The following is a 15,205-nucleotide window of genomic DNA, read 5'->3' as shown; positions in this document are numbered from 1 at the left end:
GTATATTTCTTTGTCACAGTTTCTGAAATGTGTTTCAGACAGATAGGTTCATATGTTCATAGGTTTATACTAGGCTATCTGCCCTAAGGCATTTATAAGCCTAGCCCAAAGTTTTGTGGCTTACACCACCCCTTATGTTAAAAAATACTGTGCCCATTAGTTTGTTGTGCCTCTTTCCAGCAGTGACACAGAGATGATTCCCAGGGTAAACCTACGATCTCCCATCCACCGGTCAAGATTTCTCTTGAACAGAGCCAGCGAGGTGCTCTGCCTCACATGGACCGGGATTTTATTCCACAGCATAGAGAGTCTCTGGGTGACAAATCTATCCCTCCAGCATGTCCTATTTATATCCGTGCTAAGGTTTAAGTCGCTTGCTCTAGTGGATCTGGTAGATTTGGATTTTTTGAGGTGGAGCATGTCCATTAATTCCGGGTTGGACATGGCCTTGTATGTCAGGCACAGGTCACCTCTGAGCAGGTGGTATGCGACTGAATAGAGCTGGAGTTTCTTCAGTCTGGCAGCATATGACAGATTTTGGAGTCCCTTTATCCTTTTGGTGAGGAACTTTTGGGGTCTCTCCAATTGCTGCAGGTGTCGGGTGAGATACATCCCGAATGGGGCATTGTACTCGATCATTGGTCTGATAAGTGAAGAGTACAGGGGAACAATGACCTCACTTGATCTGGATGTGAATCCCTTCATGATCAGGTGGGCAATGTAGAAGGTCTTTCTAACCACTTTAGCAATGTGAGTGTCAAAAGAAAGGCCACTGTCAACCTGGGTCCCCAGGTCCCTGATAACCTCTTCTGTGCTTAATGGATTGCCACCTATATGGTAGCTTGGGGTTACCATGTTTTTCCCGAAGGGTATGACTATACATTTTTTGGCATTTAACTTCAGGCCATGGCTCTGGCACCAGCTATCAGTTTCCGTGAGACCCCTCTGAAGGATATCTGTGTCCGATGTACTTTCCACTATGGCGCCCAGTTTGCAGTCATCTGCAAACTTTGTCAGCCATAGTCCTCCTATGTTTGCCTGTACTTCTGTGAAGTAGATGCCGAACAACAGGGGGCCCAGGACTGGGCCCTGTGGGACACCACTTGTGACCGTCTTGGAGTCTGACATGGCGCCAGCAACTCTAACCCTGTGGGTTCTGTCCTTTAGCCAGTTTGCAACCCATCTTGTGACATATGGGTTTACATTTAAGCTGGTAAGTTTCTCTATAATACCCGAGTGGGGTATTGTGTTGAAAGCTTTTGCAAGGTCAAGGTAGGCTGTATGGACTGCCTTTCCCTCATCAATGGCCTTTGGTGACTGTTTCGAAGAAGTTGACCAAGTTCAAAAGGCATGATCTGCCCTTGACAAAGCCAAACTGGGTCGGGTCCAATGTCTGCAAGTCCCCTATGTCTTTGTTTATGAGTTCCATTATGATCCTCTCCATAGCTTTGCAGACCAGGCTTGTTAAGCTTATGGGCGGTAATTACCAGGGTCCGTAGAGGCACCGCCTTTGTGGAGTGGGACCACAGTTGCCGTATGCCACTCCTTCGGCACGTATCCTGTGGTAAGGCTAAGATTAAACAGCTGCCTTATATGCGGGTTTAGTTCCTCGTTGAGTTCGTGTAGCACACAGCCGGGGACACCATCCGGTCCCATTGATGCTGTGTTTTTAGCTTTAGAGAGAGCAGCTTTCACCTGCGCATTTGAGATGTCTGGGAGGCTACACTCCGCTGGGATAGTTATCTCTCCTTTTGGGGGGGGAGAGGGGTGAAGTTTGCACTGAACCTGTCTGCCAGTATGTTGGCAATGTCTGTGGGTTCAGTGATTTTTGTATCGTTTTGGACTAATTCTGAGCATAACTGGGAGTTTCCACCCAGGTTTCTAACATAGCTGAAGAAGGCCTTTTGATTGTCTTTTGAATCTATGGCAATTTTTCTCTCAAAGTTGGCCTTGGATGATTTGATTTTATGAGTGCTCGTATTTTTTTACTAATAATGATCAAGGGTGTCTTCTCTTTTATGGATTTTACTCTATCATGTAACAGCTTTCTCCTCTTATTGTAAAGTTTGTTATCAGATAGAAACATAACATCTCTTTGTCCAGAGGACTTTTTTGGGACTTATCTCTGCAACTCTGAGGTGATGATAAAATTTGGGGTGGATGCTTGGGGTGCCAGTTGACCTAGATATAACTCTGCCAGAAACAGTTATTGAAGTTCCAAAAATTTACAGAGTCCTTTCTCCCACCAAGATTATCATGGAAAGTGTCTTAACTATACTCTCCAAGGTTTAAAATGCCACCTCTCTGGGTCTCATTAATATACTGTGCTGCTTAACTAACAGCACCAGACGTCTGAACCCCTCTTAAAACTGTTTAACTTAAGCATAGTCACAGAGTATGTTCCTGAGTTATAGAACCTGATTATCATTATAGCCCTCCATAAAGGAGGGGCAGATCAGGGAAGTTATAGACCTATCAAGCAAGTAAGCATAATTTGCAAAGCCATACAGTGTATTCATTTATATCTGATTTCATAAGCTCTAATAAAAAAATAATAATGTTTTATACCCACAACAGTATGGTTTTGTTAAAAGGAGATCATATACTCTTTCTTACTTAAAAAAATCTTTATTAAATTATTACGTATGACATACACAGTCTTAAATTTATATAAATGAAAACAAATCATACTGACATAATTTTAGTTGCAAACATTGTTGTATATCGCTTATAATCTCTCCATTCATTGTCAGTCAAACATTGCTTAGCTCATTCATATCTTGCCTTCTTTTAAACCCCATTCCTCCTCTGTATGTATTGTTCCCACAGTTCCCATTTTTTCTTTGTAATTTCGGAAGATCTCATTTCCAGTTGTTTTATCTCTATTACTATATTCACTAATTGCACAGTTGGTTTAGACTTTGATTTCCATTTTCTAGTAATTGCTTTTTTGGCAGCCACCATAATTAGACTCAACAAGGTCTTATTGTGTCTAGGCAATTCTGATTCTGTATCATAGCACAAAAAATTATTTCCTTAACACCAATTTGCTCACCCAGTATCTCTGACAGAGTAGTCTACAGGGACTCGTCAGCCAACACATTACACTACCAGAAAATAGGCTCACAGTTACCTCTCTTCCTCATCACACCTCCAACTTTTGCTGTCTACCTGAGGAAAAATTCTTTGAGCCTGTTTCTGACATAAAAAATACCTATGTAAACATTTCCAGGCAAAGATCCTAAATCTTCTAGACTTTGTTGCATATTTGGGGGACATGCATTGTTTTTTTGTGTATTGCTTATCCAGTCGGAGATCATCTACTCTTAATAAATTTCTTTGAAAAGGTCACCGAATTTAGAAATGCAGCTATGCAGTTTATACACTGTACTTGGATCTAGCCAAGACCTTAAACAGTATTCCAAATATGCGTAAAAGCTTAAAAGTAGACTCTTGTGTTGCAAGGCAGAGAGCAAACTGTGTATTAGAGAGAACCCATGTAGTTAATATAGCAGATGCTACCTCAGAAAGCAAAAAGGTGGTTAGAGGTATTCTTCAGGACTCAGTACTAGGATCTCTTTGATTTGGTGTCTACTTTTTGGATCTCCAAGCCACTAATCCAATCATATTGCTAACTAAATTTGCCAATAACTTCAAGCTGGGTGCTGCCTTTCACCTGTCAGCTAATATCAGCAAGAGCTAACCCATACAAATCAATGTTGTATTAGGAAATGGCTTGAGTTAAGAGAAAATAAGTGTAGCATTGTCACCTTTAGTAAACAAAACATGACAGCAGCTTTCATTATAGACTTCACCCCACTCCTGAATCATGAATGATGGGGTCATCCTAGATCTTGACACACTTGTAGACCACTCTTTCTCTTTCTTTTGACCACCATGTAACAACAGTAGTCAGGAAATTTTCCCAGTTAATAAGTAAAGGTATCTCATTCAGTCAAAATAAGTTACCTTTCCTTTGTACTGCACCCTGATCAGATCAATTATAGAATGTAGTATCCCTTTTTGTATGCATCTAACAAAACATATCACACAACTACAAAACCCCTAGATAATAAGATCACCAGACTAAAGACTCTGAGTTACCAAGACAGGCTTGAAAACTCTATCTTTATGCTGTGCTTGATATAGACTCCTGTGTGATGATTTACATCTCACATTCTGTTTTTAATGACTTGACCCTCCTTTAACTCCAACACCTCCACGAAACAAATGGCTCCATAAACACTCAGTCTAAAGACTTGAATCTTATTCAACAATCAAGTATGATATGTTGGAGGAACAAATATTAGTTATTGTTTCACCCAACTCTGGAATGTGTATATAAAAAACAGAGTGATATCCTTGCTTGCTTTAAGGAATACCTTGATGACTAAATGGGCACTAATAAGTTAAGTCCTGACCTGTTTTTCCTCATGGAGGCAAGAGGTGCCCTGTGTGAGAGTTGGTATTGACAAGTACCAACTCTACTTTGTATACAGTGTGCATTTGTAAATGTGTGCAGTGGCAGGCAGTTTTATTTTATTTTTTTCTTCTACTAAGCATAGGACATTGGTAGCCAACCCATGTCGTATTGTTGTGTAGTTCAACAGTCTGTAGTCTGGTATTACTGTGTCTAGTGACTACTAGGCAACCAATCACAGAGTTTTCTTAGCAATCTGTAGTCAAATAGTCATTTCACTAGAGAGTGCTAGGAATTGCAGAAATGTGGATCTTCAGGGACAGTTTTCCCTTTGCATGCATGTGTTTTATTTATTGTTATTTTTTTTTTTCAGTTATGCCAGGCGCCAGATAAAACTGTGGGCAGTGGTAACAGTAGAGACCGCCCACAACAGAATATACTTGCTTTTTTTTTTATTATTTATTTTTTCAATGAATGACATGAGGGAGGGTCAATGCACAACTCTCAACTTCCTTGCTCAAGAATTCTGCTCATAGCCAAAAATAATGGGGGGGATCAGTGACAATTTTTAATATTACTGCATTTCACTTATAAATGTAATTGAGCAACATTTCTTGCATCAAAGTGCATTTTCTGTACAGTGAGAAATGTGAAAATTTTGTATCTGACATTGACTTGTTTGTAATACTCTGTGATTTACCAGAAAATCTGGGACATGGCATAAAATGAAGCAAAATCAAGAAGTTCTGCGAAATCAGGAACATTTGAGAAGTATAGTTCTCTGCAATCCTCAGTTTCTCTGCTTAAGAATTCTGGACATAGCCAAAAAGTAATGAAGGGGCAAATCTGAGAAATGTTTCAATATTACTGTAATTCACGTAAAAAGGTAACAGAACAGTAAATGTTTCCTCCTCGTGCATTTTCCAGACATTAAGAAATATGAAAAAGTATAATATCTGGCATTATTGACTTTTGTTATCCTCGTGATTTATCAGATCAAAAATTTTATGAGGGATAGGAAAAATAAAAACATTTACAGATGTTCTCCAAAATCAGGGAATACTGAGACGTATGCGATCTACGGGGAAGGAAGCACAAGGATACGCATGCACAGAGTCATACACACTTGCCTTTGTATACGCTCATAGACACGTGAGTGCATACACGTACACACACACACACACACACACACACACACACACACACCCCAAAGTTTGGATTTGTATGGCCCTTTTCTGAAAAAAATGTAAACAGCTGAATAGATTATATATGCCTTCCAATGCTCATGGATCTAGTGTATGTGTGTGTGTATATATGTATGTATATATACATATATATACACATACATACATATGTGTGTATATGGTGTATGCCCAAGACTGGTGTCTGAGATTGTCTTGTATAGTGGTAGTGTTAAAGAAAATGTTTTTGTAAAGCAAGGTATTTTGTTAGGGGCAGGAGCAAGGTTAGGCTCACCGTGTATTAAAGTTGGTATAGTGGGACAAAGCCCCTTACTACTGTGTGCTAACCCTAACCTGACAGTTTACCTTTCTAAATCATTTTCCTTATCACTATCACTATTCAGACAAAGTTTGGTTGAATGTAATCATAGGGTTTCAGATTTTGCAATTAGAGAAGGAAACGTTTTGTTTCCTTCTTCAGTCAATTTTTTTTTTCTCTCGGTGATTTGGGTTTTCGAAATGCAATATCAAACTATTTGTGTTTATTGTATTTGCATTTTGCCTATATAGGCTTCCAAATCTGCTTTAAGTGGCCCTCTTCTGAACCAAAAAGATCTCTCCTTTTCTATCCCAAACAGCCAGAGCATCCTTTGACAAAGGAGTTCTCCCTTCTCAACTTGAGTATGGACTCACAACTTTTGTTTCTACCTTCAAGGAAAACATTGCCACAATCCAAATTATCCCTAACAACATATGTTGATTCATTACAAACTCACCTGTCTGTATCACCCTAGAAAAAGCCAAATGGTTACCTATAAAACAAAGATCTAACCTACTTTAAGATCTCAACTCTGCAAACTATTCCAGCACCACACATCTATTCCCCTTGCAGCTAGACTTCATGAAAAACTCCTCATACAACCTAATACAGAACTTGCAGACCATACCAACTCTCATTCCCTCTAAAACCAAACTCCCAAGCACTGCACATTCTTTCTTCTCTCAAGCACTTTCTCTTTGGCAAGCTCTCCCCATTGTCATTAAGGAAATCAACATTTATTCCATGTTCAGAATGCAACTCAAGAAACACTTCTTCATCCAAGCCAAATGCTCCTGCTTCAACACAAGGGCGTATCACCTAGCCTGTTTTCCTTCCCAAGTCTCTTCTCTCTCAAGATTCACTGAAGATTGCCCCACTTTAGAAACAAATGTATATATTCTACATTACACGCTGTTTGATTGCACTGCTCTTGTTCACTAAAATGTATATACAGTTTTTTCTATGTAATTAATCTGAACTATGTTATTGCTTAGATTTTTGTATTTTCTATTTGCAAAATGTTTTGTATATCACCTGGACTGAGCCTGAAATTGGTCGATATTGATCAGCACACTACCGTGGTAAACAAATATAAATAAAATCTAATGTTTCAGAGGTGCTTTAAATGATTTTAAAACATATAAACAAATCAAATGTTCAAGAGATTTTTAAATGCTTCATTTAAAGCCTCACCAGTATGAGTAACACATGTATCTTGTGCCTTGCTTAGAAACCAGTTTGTGACTCATAACCTTGAAAAGAATGTCCATTCATATTGTAGGAAGCATAGAAAGCTCTATATAATAATGCCATGCAAGCTGAATTGACGAAAGATTTTTCCTCCAGGCTGTGTCCTTCTGGTAGGTACTGCTGTAGCTGTTTTACTTTTATTGGAGAACAGAAGTTTAAGTGTTTTAGAGTTGCTGAATAGAATAGAATAGATTGCTTTAGAGTTGAAAACTAGTTTCCCTTATATTATGATCCAGATATTCCACCTTTGTGGCCAGCTCGGAGGCTAGCTACGTGTGTTAGTAGTGGCTTTGTGAACTGTTCTTGAACTGGCTCTTTGAGGTGAAAACAAATAGACACAGTTTTGTACAGCTGTCATACCATAGGTGGCAGAAAGTGAGTTGGGAGTTGGTTTTATATGTAAAAAAAAAATTGCTGTTGAACAAACCATCCGCCTTGGAGTTTCATACAAACAAAAACATTCTATTATTTATTTATTTAAGTTATTGTACCAATCTTTTTCTTTTCTCTTCCTTTAATTTCTTTTGCAGCTGTTAAGAAGAGCAAGATTAAACCTTTTCGACTCCCAGGATTGGGTAAAAAAGAAAAAGACAGCAGCTCTGTGTAAGACCTTTTTAAGACTGTATTGGTGTTTTTATGTTAGTTTAGCTGATTAAATCTTTGATCTGAAGTAGTCAACTTCATTTTATCTGCAACCTGTGGATATTCAGATCCATATCGGATCCGAGCCGGCAACTTTTCAAGAATCTGCTCCGAACTCCAAGCTCCTCCCCCTTACCCATAACCATCTCCTACCTTCCCTCAGATGTCGTTTGCCGCTTCATGCATCAACATCGTGATCTCCGTAGCTCTGATCATAGGGTTGTAGTAAATGCTTTTTTGGTCCTGTTTCTAGAGTAGTGAGAGTGTGTTATCAGTTAGTTTCCTTTCCTCCCCCAAACGCTTGTTCGTCGGTTAAAAAAAAAGTTTGTTGTAAAGTAGTTTAGTGTAGGCCCTCCCTATCCCTTAGGTGTGAGTGCTTATAGTGTGTTGGACTTAAGTAGGTGGGCTGTGTGTGTGTGTAGAATTGCTGATCAACCAAAACCTACTTTTAAGAAATGCACAGTGTGTGGCCATAAGCTTTCACCAGCGGATGGTCACACTCTGTGTGTTGTTTGCCTGGGTGTTCCCCATTTATCAGTGCAGTGCAGTATGTGTGCTGGTTTTAACCCCAGGGCCACGAAGAAAAGGAAGGCCAAACTGGTGGCTAAAGGCCGTCTACCTGCTTCCACTCTGGATTCATCGGCCTCGGCTTTAGCTCTCGCAGCAGCTGCCCAACCTCCCCCTCAGGCTGGGACACACCCTCCCACTAGACCTATTGAAGGGGAGGCGAAAGGAAGAGACAGAAAGAAGGATAAGGTCAGAGAAGAAGAGGGATAGGCCCCATAAACAGTCTCCAGATCGGGAGCCCTTCCCTAGCCCGCCTTCTAAGGTGTCGAGACCTACGTCTCCCCGGCTCCACTCCCCGAGATTCTCCCTGGAGCCGACGGAACCCTTGGAACTGAGGCCTTCATCCAGGTTGTCACAGCGACCAGCTAGATCCGAGTCTGTCACTTCCTCGCGCTCGACTCAGAGTCTCTCTGAATTGGATATGGACAGGATGATGAGGAGATATATTCGGACTCAAATCCAGATGGGAGTCTTGCCAGGCCCCTCTCCCTTTGGAGGGGGGGGGACCTCCATGCCCTTCTTTCATCCAATTTCTCCTTCCCTGATCCGGCCTGCGGTTTCAGGGTTTATGGATCTGAGGATCTTTGGAGCTGGGGGTTCGGCACTGACGGTTCCTCCAACCTCAACTCCGGCGATTATCTTGAGTTCCTCGAATCCGACTAGTTTGGACCCGAGCAACTCTCAGGGCCTAGGACGGGGAGTCGGATCCGAGGGGATGGAGGTGTCTTCGGCTCTGACTTTGTCAGATCTGAGCCGTTTCTTCAGAGCTTCGGCTGCCCTAACTTCGGCCCCAATCCTCACGGTGGACCTGGGGAGAGCTTCCTCCTTGTTGAGTGCCAAGGAGGTGCGCTCTCCATCGGCCTACGTGGTGGAGAGGGTTCTCTCCCAAGGATCGAGACCCCAGCCTATTTCTTTGGATTCCTCCCAGACTCACTCAGATTTGGTTATGACTCCCAGGGACAGTCCGTGCTAGAGGAGCCCCAGATGGTTCCCCTGGAGGAACCCCCCGTGGCTCACAAGCCCTCTTCAGAGAGTCCCACTGAAGAGGGTCCCCGTAAGCACACATGTAAAAGGAAGCACCTGGACTCCCCCAAGTCCTTGACAGAAGACACTGATTTAGATGAAGGAGAAGGTTCCCCCCAGGTCACCTTCCGAGGATGTTTCCTTTGGAAACATCATGGAGATCCTCTGCCAGAGGGGAGGTTGGTCAGCCCCAAAATCTTCTACGGATGAATCAGTGTTCCTTATGCTTTTGGCATGGGCCAATCTACATCCTGGGTGTCCCCACCTGCGGATCCCTTAGTGGATCTTATCACCATGCGGGCATGGAAGGAGCCTGACACCATAGAGCTGATACCTAAATGCCTGGACAAGATTCTTTCTCCACCCTCAGACATACAGGCTCCCCCGTGGATGCTATGGTGGTTGCAGCAGCTACCAAGAGGGAACTGGCTCAGGAGAGTTCCTTGGTCCACCCTCTGGACAAGGAGTCCAGGGCGGTGGATAGATTTGGGAAGCAAGCGTATTCTTCAGTGACGTTTTCCATCTGAGCGCTGAACTATTTGGCACACGTTATATGACTGCAGTGAGACCTAGCCACAGAGTTAGCTGAGTCACCTCCAGAGTCTTTGTCGCTGGAGGACAAGCATCTGTTCTCTGCAAAAATGTCGACTCTAAAGTCAGTATCAAACAAATCTATGCACCTCCTTTCCCATGCTATGGAAGAAGCAGCTAGGGTGGCTGGGACTGGCATGGCTATGAGGCGGCATGTTTGGCTCAGACTCTGTCAATTCGTGGACCTCTTCAAGACATCTTTCACAAATGCTCCCTTCGATGGTTCTTCTCTTTTTGGGAAGACCGTATGTGACACCCTTGTCCAGAGCGAAAAGGACGGGAAGACTTTGCCATTAGAGTCCACTTCTCTAGCCCTCAAAGATTCTTTTATGGGAATCAGAGAGGGCAAAAGAAGATGTGGTTCCGAAAAAAATCACAGTCTTCCCGGGACTCTCAGGGCATGTCGTCCCCTAGAGGCAGAGGGGGACAGGACAGACGCCACCCTAGAGGCAGAGGAGGTCCGAGGAACTTTGGGTCTAGGGAGCCCTTCTCAGACAGACCCATGCAGCAGCCCTGAGGGGTTGCCTGACTGTCCTACTCTGGAGCCAGTCGGGGGAAGATTATCATTGCATCCAATGGCTTGGGAGTCCATAACTGCAGATCGTTGGGTTCTTCAAATAATCCAGAGGCTATACCATCTTGTTTATTACCCCTCCCATTCAACCAAAGCACTTCCCAGATCTCCCACCCGCTCAAAGGGAGACGGCAGCACTAGAGATTTCCAAGCTGCTTCAGCAGACCGGATAGGGATCGCTATCAAAGTTTCCAAGTCCCTCTTGGACCCAGTGCAGATCTTGGACTTTATCGGGGCATGGTTGGACACCCTTCAACTAAAGGTCTTCCTAACTCCAGACAGGGTCCAGAGGCTATGGGCCCATATATTAGTAGTTCTTGGCCCCAGGTTAGCAAAGGCGGGCGACGTTCTCAGAGCCCTGGGCTCTATGGCTGCAGCAATCTCTATCCTCCCCTGTGTGCGTCTTCACATGCGTGCTCTTCAATGGACTCTAGCCGTACAGTGGTCTTGGCAATATCTCCCCATGGAATATCCAATTCAAATCAGCAAAGCCTGCAGGGCGTCACTTCTCTGGTGGCTCCAATCGACTGAGATTTTAGCGGGACGCCCATTTGTTTCACTCACAGCCCAAGCCACCGTGACCACGGACGCATCTCAGCTCAGGTGGGCGGGCATTATCTGGGGAAGACGGTCCAAGGCAAGTGGTCCCAGATTGAGACCAGATTGCATATAAGTATTCTGGAGATGAGAGCAGTGCTTTTAGCATTGCAAGCCTTCCACACTGCTCTTCCTGTGGGGATAATTGCAATTCAGTCAGACAACATGTCGGTTGTCTGGTACATCAACAAACAGGGAGGAACCAAATCTTACCCTCTGTGTCACAAGGCCATGGGAGTGTGGGAGTGGGCGATCTCCATCAGTCGGTTTCTGATTGCAACGCACATCCCGGGACACTCCGACATTTTAGCAGACATATTGAGTGTGGATATTCCAATGCCATACAAGTGGTCTCTGAAACAATCAGTAGCGGAGGAGATCTTCCTTGAGTGGGGTCAACCTTGCTGCGATCTCTTTGCATCTCCTTCCAACTCGAAGTGCAGCAAGTTCTTTGCTCTGATCCCCTCACCTGGGGATCCCCCCAGAGACCGTCTAGTCCATGCTTGGCCTCCTGGGTTACTGTATACTTATCCCCCATTACCTCTCATTCTGAAGTTTCTTCAGAAAGCTTGCCGACTGGGGTGCAAAGTGATCTTCATTGCCCCATTCTGGCCTCATCAGGTGTGGTTCCCCTTCCTCTGGTCTCATGTTCTAGCTCCTCCTTGGATTCTGGATCCCTGCCCGGATCTAATTTCTCATCCCTGGGGCACTTGTCCACCCAACCGGACAGCCTCAAGCTGACAGCTTGGTTGCTCCAGTTCCCCTTGATTTCCAGGACTCCCAGTCTTTCATCTTCAGTAAAAACTATTCTGTTGGAATCCCATAAGGCCTCCACTAGGAAGATTTACCGTAATAAATGGAAACGATTCTCTATTTGGGCTTCTCAGAGAAACCTGGATCCTTTTAATCCTTTATAATATCTGTTATAACTTCTATATTAACCTTCTATTAACTTTGTATGATTTCTTGGAGCTTTTCTCCCCTTGCCTCTACTAATAATCGACATGTATCCAGCTAGACTAGCCCGGTCAACAAATGTAAAACAAAATAAATAAATAAATTTTACAGCCCCTGTTCCTGCAGTGTTGGATTTCTTAGCCAATATTTTTCAGAAAAGGGTTCGTTCCTCCACTGTGAAAGTGCTACTGGCATCTATCTCGAATTTCCACGTCTGCGAAAACATGAGTGCCCTAGCCTCTTCTAGACTGTGTAAGGCTGTTCTTAAAGGCACCTTTCTTTTGTGTCCTCCAATTAAGGACTCCGTTCCTCCTTGGGACCTTACCTTGGTTCTCCAGGCTTTAGTTGCTCCCCCCTTTGAACCTGCAGCATCAGTAGATTTTAAGTTCTTATCATGGAAGACAGCCTTCCTAGTGGTCATTACGTCAGCTAGGAGGGTTTCTGAGATTCAAGCTTTGTCTGCCGTGCCCCCTTACTTGATCTTCCATAAGCACACGGTTTCTGTCCGCACAAACCGTTCCTTCTTACCAAAAGTGGCTTCTGAATCAAACAGTTAATCTGCCTGTTTTCTTTCCAGATTTTCAGAACAAGGGTGAATATAAACTGCATTTGCTAGATGTTCATAGACAACTTCATTTCTATTTGCACAGAACAAAGCCCTTCCATAAGTCTGACCAGTTATTTGTGTCCTTTTCTAAACCTTTTCTGGGCAAAGCCATCTCCAAGGTTTCCTTAGTTAGATGGATTACACAATGTATTTTGCAAATTTATAAAGACAAAGGTCTGTCCCCGCCTGGTCCTGTTAAAGCTCATTCTACCAGCTCTATGGTGACTTCTGCTGCCTTTTGGTCTAGGGTTCACTGGATGACATTTATGCGGCAGCAACTTGGGCAAGGTCACATACCTTCATTTCTCATTATAAGTTGGATTTGATCTCCAGAGGGAGAGCATCCTTCGGCTCTGCAGTGCTCAGGAATATCCTTCCATGAGGGCCTCCCAGGAGTTTGAGTAGCTGGGGACTCTGTCCCACAGGTTGCAGATAAAATAGTTAACTACTTCAGATAAAGACATTATGTACTCACCATAACATTCCATCTGAGTAGTTACACTTCATTTTTCTGCAACTGTCCCACCCTCCTTCCCCCGAACCTGCTCATGGTTCATTCTAAAATTGAGTTGCTGATTGGTTTGAGTAGTGGCAAACTCGATCTGAGGGAAGGTAGGAGATTGTGATGGGTTATGGGTAAGGGGGAGGAGCTTGGAGCAGATGCTTGAAAAGTTGCCGGCACAGATCCGATATGGATCCGAATACCTACAGAAAAATGAAGTGTAGCTACTCAGATGGAATGTTATGGTGAGTACTTAACTTCTTTTTTTGATGCAGTGGTGCTGCAGCTCATAAATCAACTGTTTAAATGTGACTTGGGTCACAGCAGTACTTCGGTAAGCTTATAGTGTGATACGCAACTTTTGTACTTCCTATCTCTTAGCATTATGGGTGCAGATAAGATCCAGATTACTGTGAAGTGCAGTAGAAGCTACAGATACTCAACAACAGGGAGAAATGCTTGGAAATTACTATTAGCATGTTGAGTTGCATGTTTGTGGATGTTAAAGATGCAGATGAAATAAAAAGAGTAATTGCAACTTTTAAGTTTTCCCTCTCATGCTAGAAAGATAAGTAGCTGTATTCTTTTTTATCTGTTTGTGAAAAGATGATGCTTGTTGCTTGTCATAAAAGAAGGGTTAGCTGTAAGTTGGGTTGAGTGACAAATCGGATTGCCAGAGGATACTGAGATGGAAAGAATTTACATCTCCATGTAGCTGCTTTCCCCTTAGTTGAAATTGAATAGAGCAGCTTTATTAGAAGGATTTACTTCCACTGTACTGTTTTTCATTCCAGTGGAGTAGAGTTGGAGAATGTGTGATGATGGGGTTAACCTCAAGTGACGGTATGAGCACACCAGGGATTGCTTCTCTTCTCTTTATGTGGCTGTGAACTGACAGTAGTGTTTGACTGATTCCTGGAAGAAAACATGCTAATAGTAAACCTCATTGACAACCAACTCAAATTCAACTCCCACCTACAACTAAATATTAAAAGAACCCACCAAAAACTTGGCATGCTCTACCGCCAAAATCGCTACCTCACCCCTTTCACTAAATGTACCCTCTCTACCACATTTCTCATCCCTTCTCTCCTCTATGGTGCCCCACTCCTAACTAACCTACAGTCGTCTGTTAAGACACGACTCTCCTCTTGCTATAACAAAATTGCCAAGTTCGCCACCAGCCATAAGTCTTCCACTCACCACTGTATCTCTCCACAAACTACGTTGGTTAGAACTATCCAATCATCTCACATACACACAACTCACTCTTGCTCACAAACTCATCTTCAACCCCTCCCTCTGTCCCTTCCTCTGCTCTGCCTTTAAAATGCACCTCCCAGATAGACTACTGAGATCTAACAACCAAAACCTAATAGAATTGTATAAACCAACTCGTCCCCCAGGTAAAAATCTCCTATCCTTTGCGCGCCTCTGGAACTCCCTACCACCATCCATCCACATCACCTCAAATCACTTTTTATTCCAAAAATCCCTGTGGGAATGCTCCTGCTCCCACCCCATATAATCCCTTCTCCTCTTTATACTAGCAACATCTACTTCACTTCATTCTCTAATTCTTACAGCTTGCTCTAGCATGTGGTAAGTCATGAGCAACAAGCTACTAAGAATCTATAAAGTGTATTATTTCCTTCAGAAAATATACCTTTAAAATGCAGTGTTCCAAAAAATGCAATGCTTTTTTATTTAGTGGATATATACAATGTTCTTTCTAATGTAATTGTTTTTTTTTACTATTCTGTAATATTTGTACTTAATGTAACGTAAAACCATGACTGTAATCTTTGCTTGTATTTGGAGCTTTTCTCCTCAGGACTGCATTGAAAACGGGTTCTTTTTTAGCCCAATGGACTATCCTGGTAAAACAATTACAAATAAAATAAATAAAAATAAAATCTTGGTTGCAGACAGTAGCCCGTCTTATGAAGAATGGGCATCCAATGGCAATGTAAC

The 15,205-nt window shown here is 42.8% G+C and overlaps 1 protein-coding gene across 1 annotated transcript in view; it reads left to right on the top strand.

Annotated features, from left to right (window-relative positions):
- LOC122808415 (F-BAR domain only protein 1-like) overlaps window positions 1-15,205 on the top strand; it is a 2,144,012-nt gene that overhangs the window by 1,085,771 nt on the left and 1,043,036 nt on the right. Inside the window, exon 11 of the mRNA XM_044079378.1 lies at window positions 7,702-7,774. Within this exon, the coding sequence (XP_043935313.1) occupies window positions 7,702-7,774 (73 nt within the window). The remainder of the gene's footprint in view (window positions 1-7,701; window positions 7,775-15,205) is intronic.

The sequence above is a fragment of the Protopterus annectens genome, chromosome 8.part0 (genome assembly GCF_019279795.1).
Source record: "Protopterus annectens isolate FY-2018-M chromosome 8.part0, PAN1.0, whole genome shotgun sequence".
In the NCBI taxonomy this organism is placed as follows: domain Eukaryota; kingdom Metazoa; phylum Chordata; order Ceratodontiformes; family Protopteridae; genus Protopterus; species Protopterus annectens.
The sequence above is the reverse complement of the archived record's forward strand: the minus strand, read 5'-3'. Positions and strand labels throughout refer to the sequence as shown.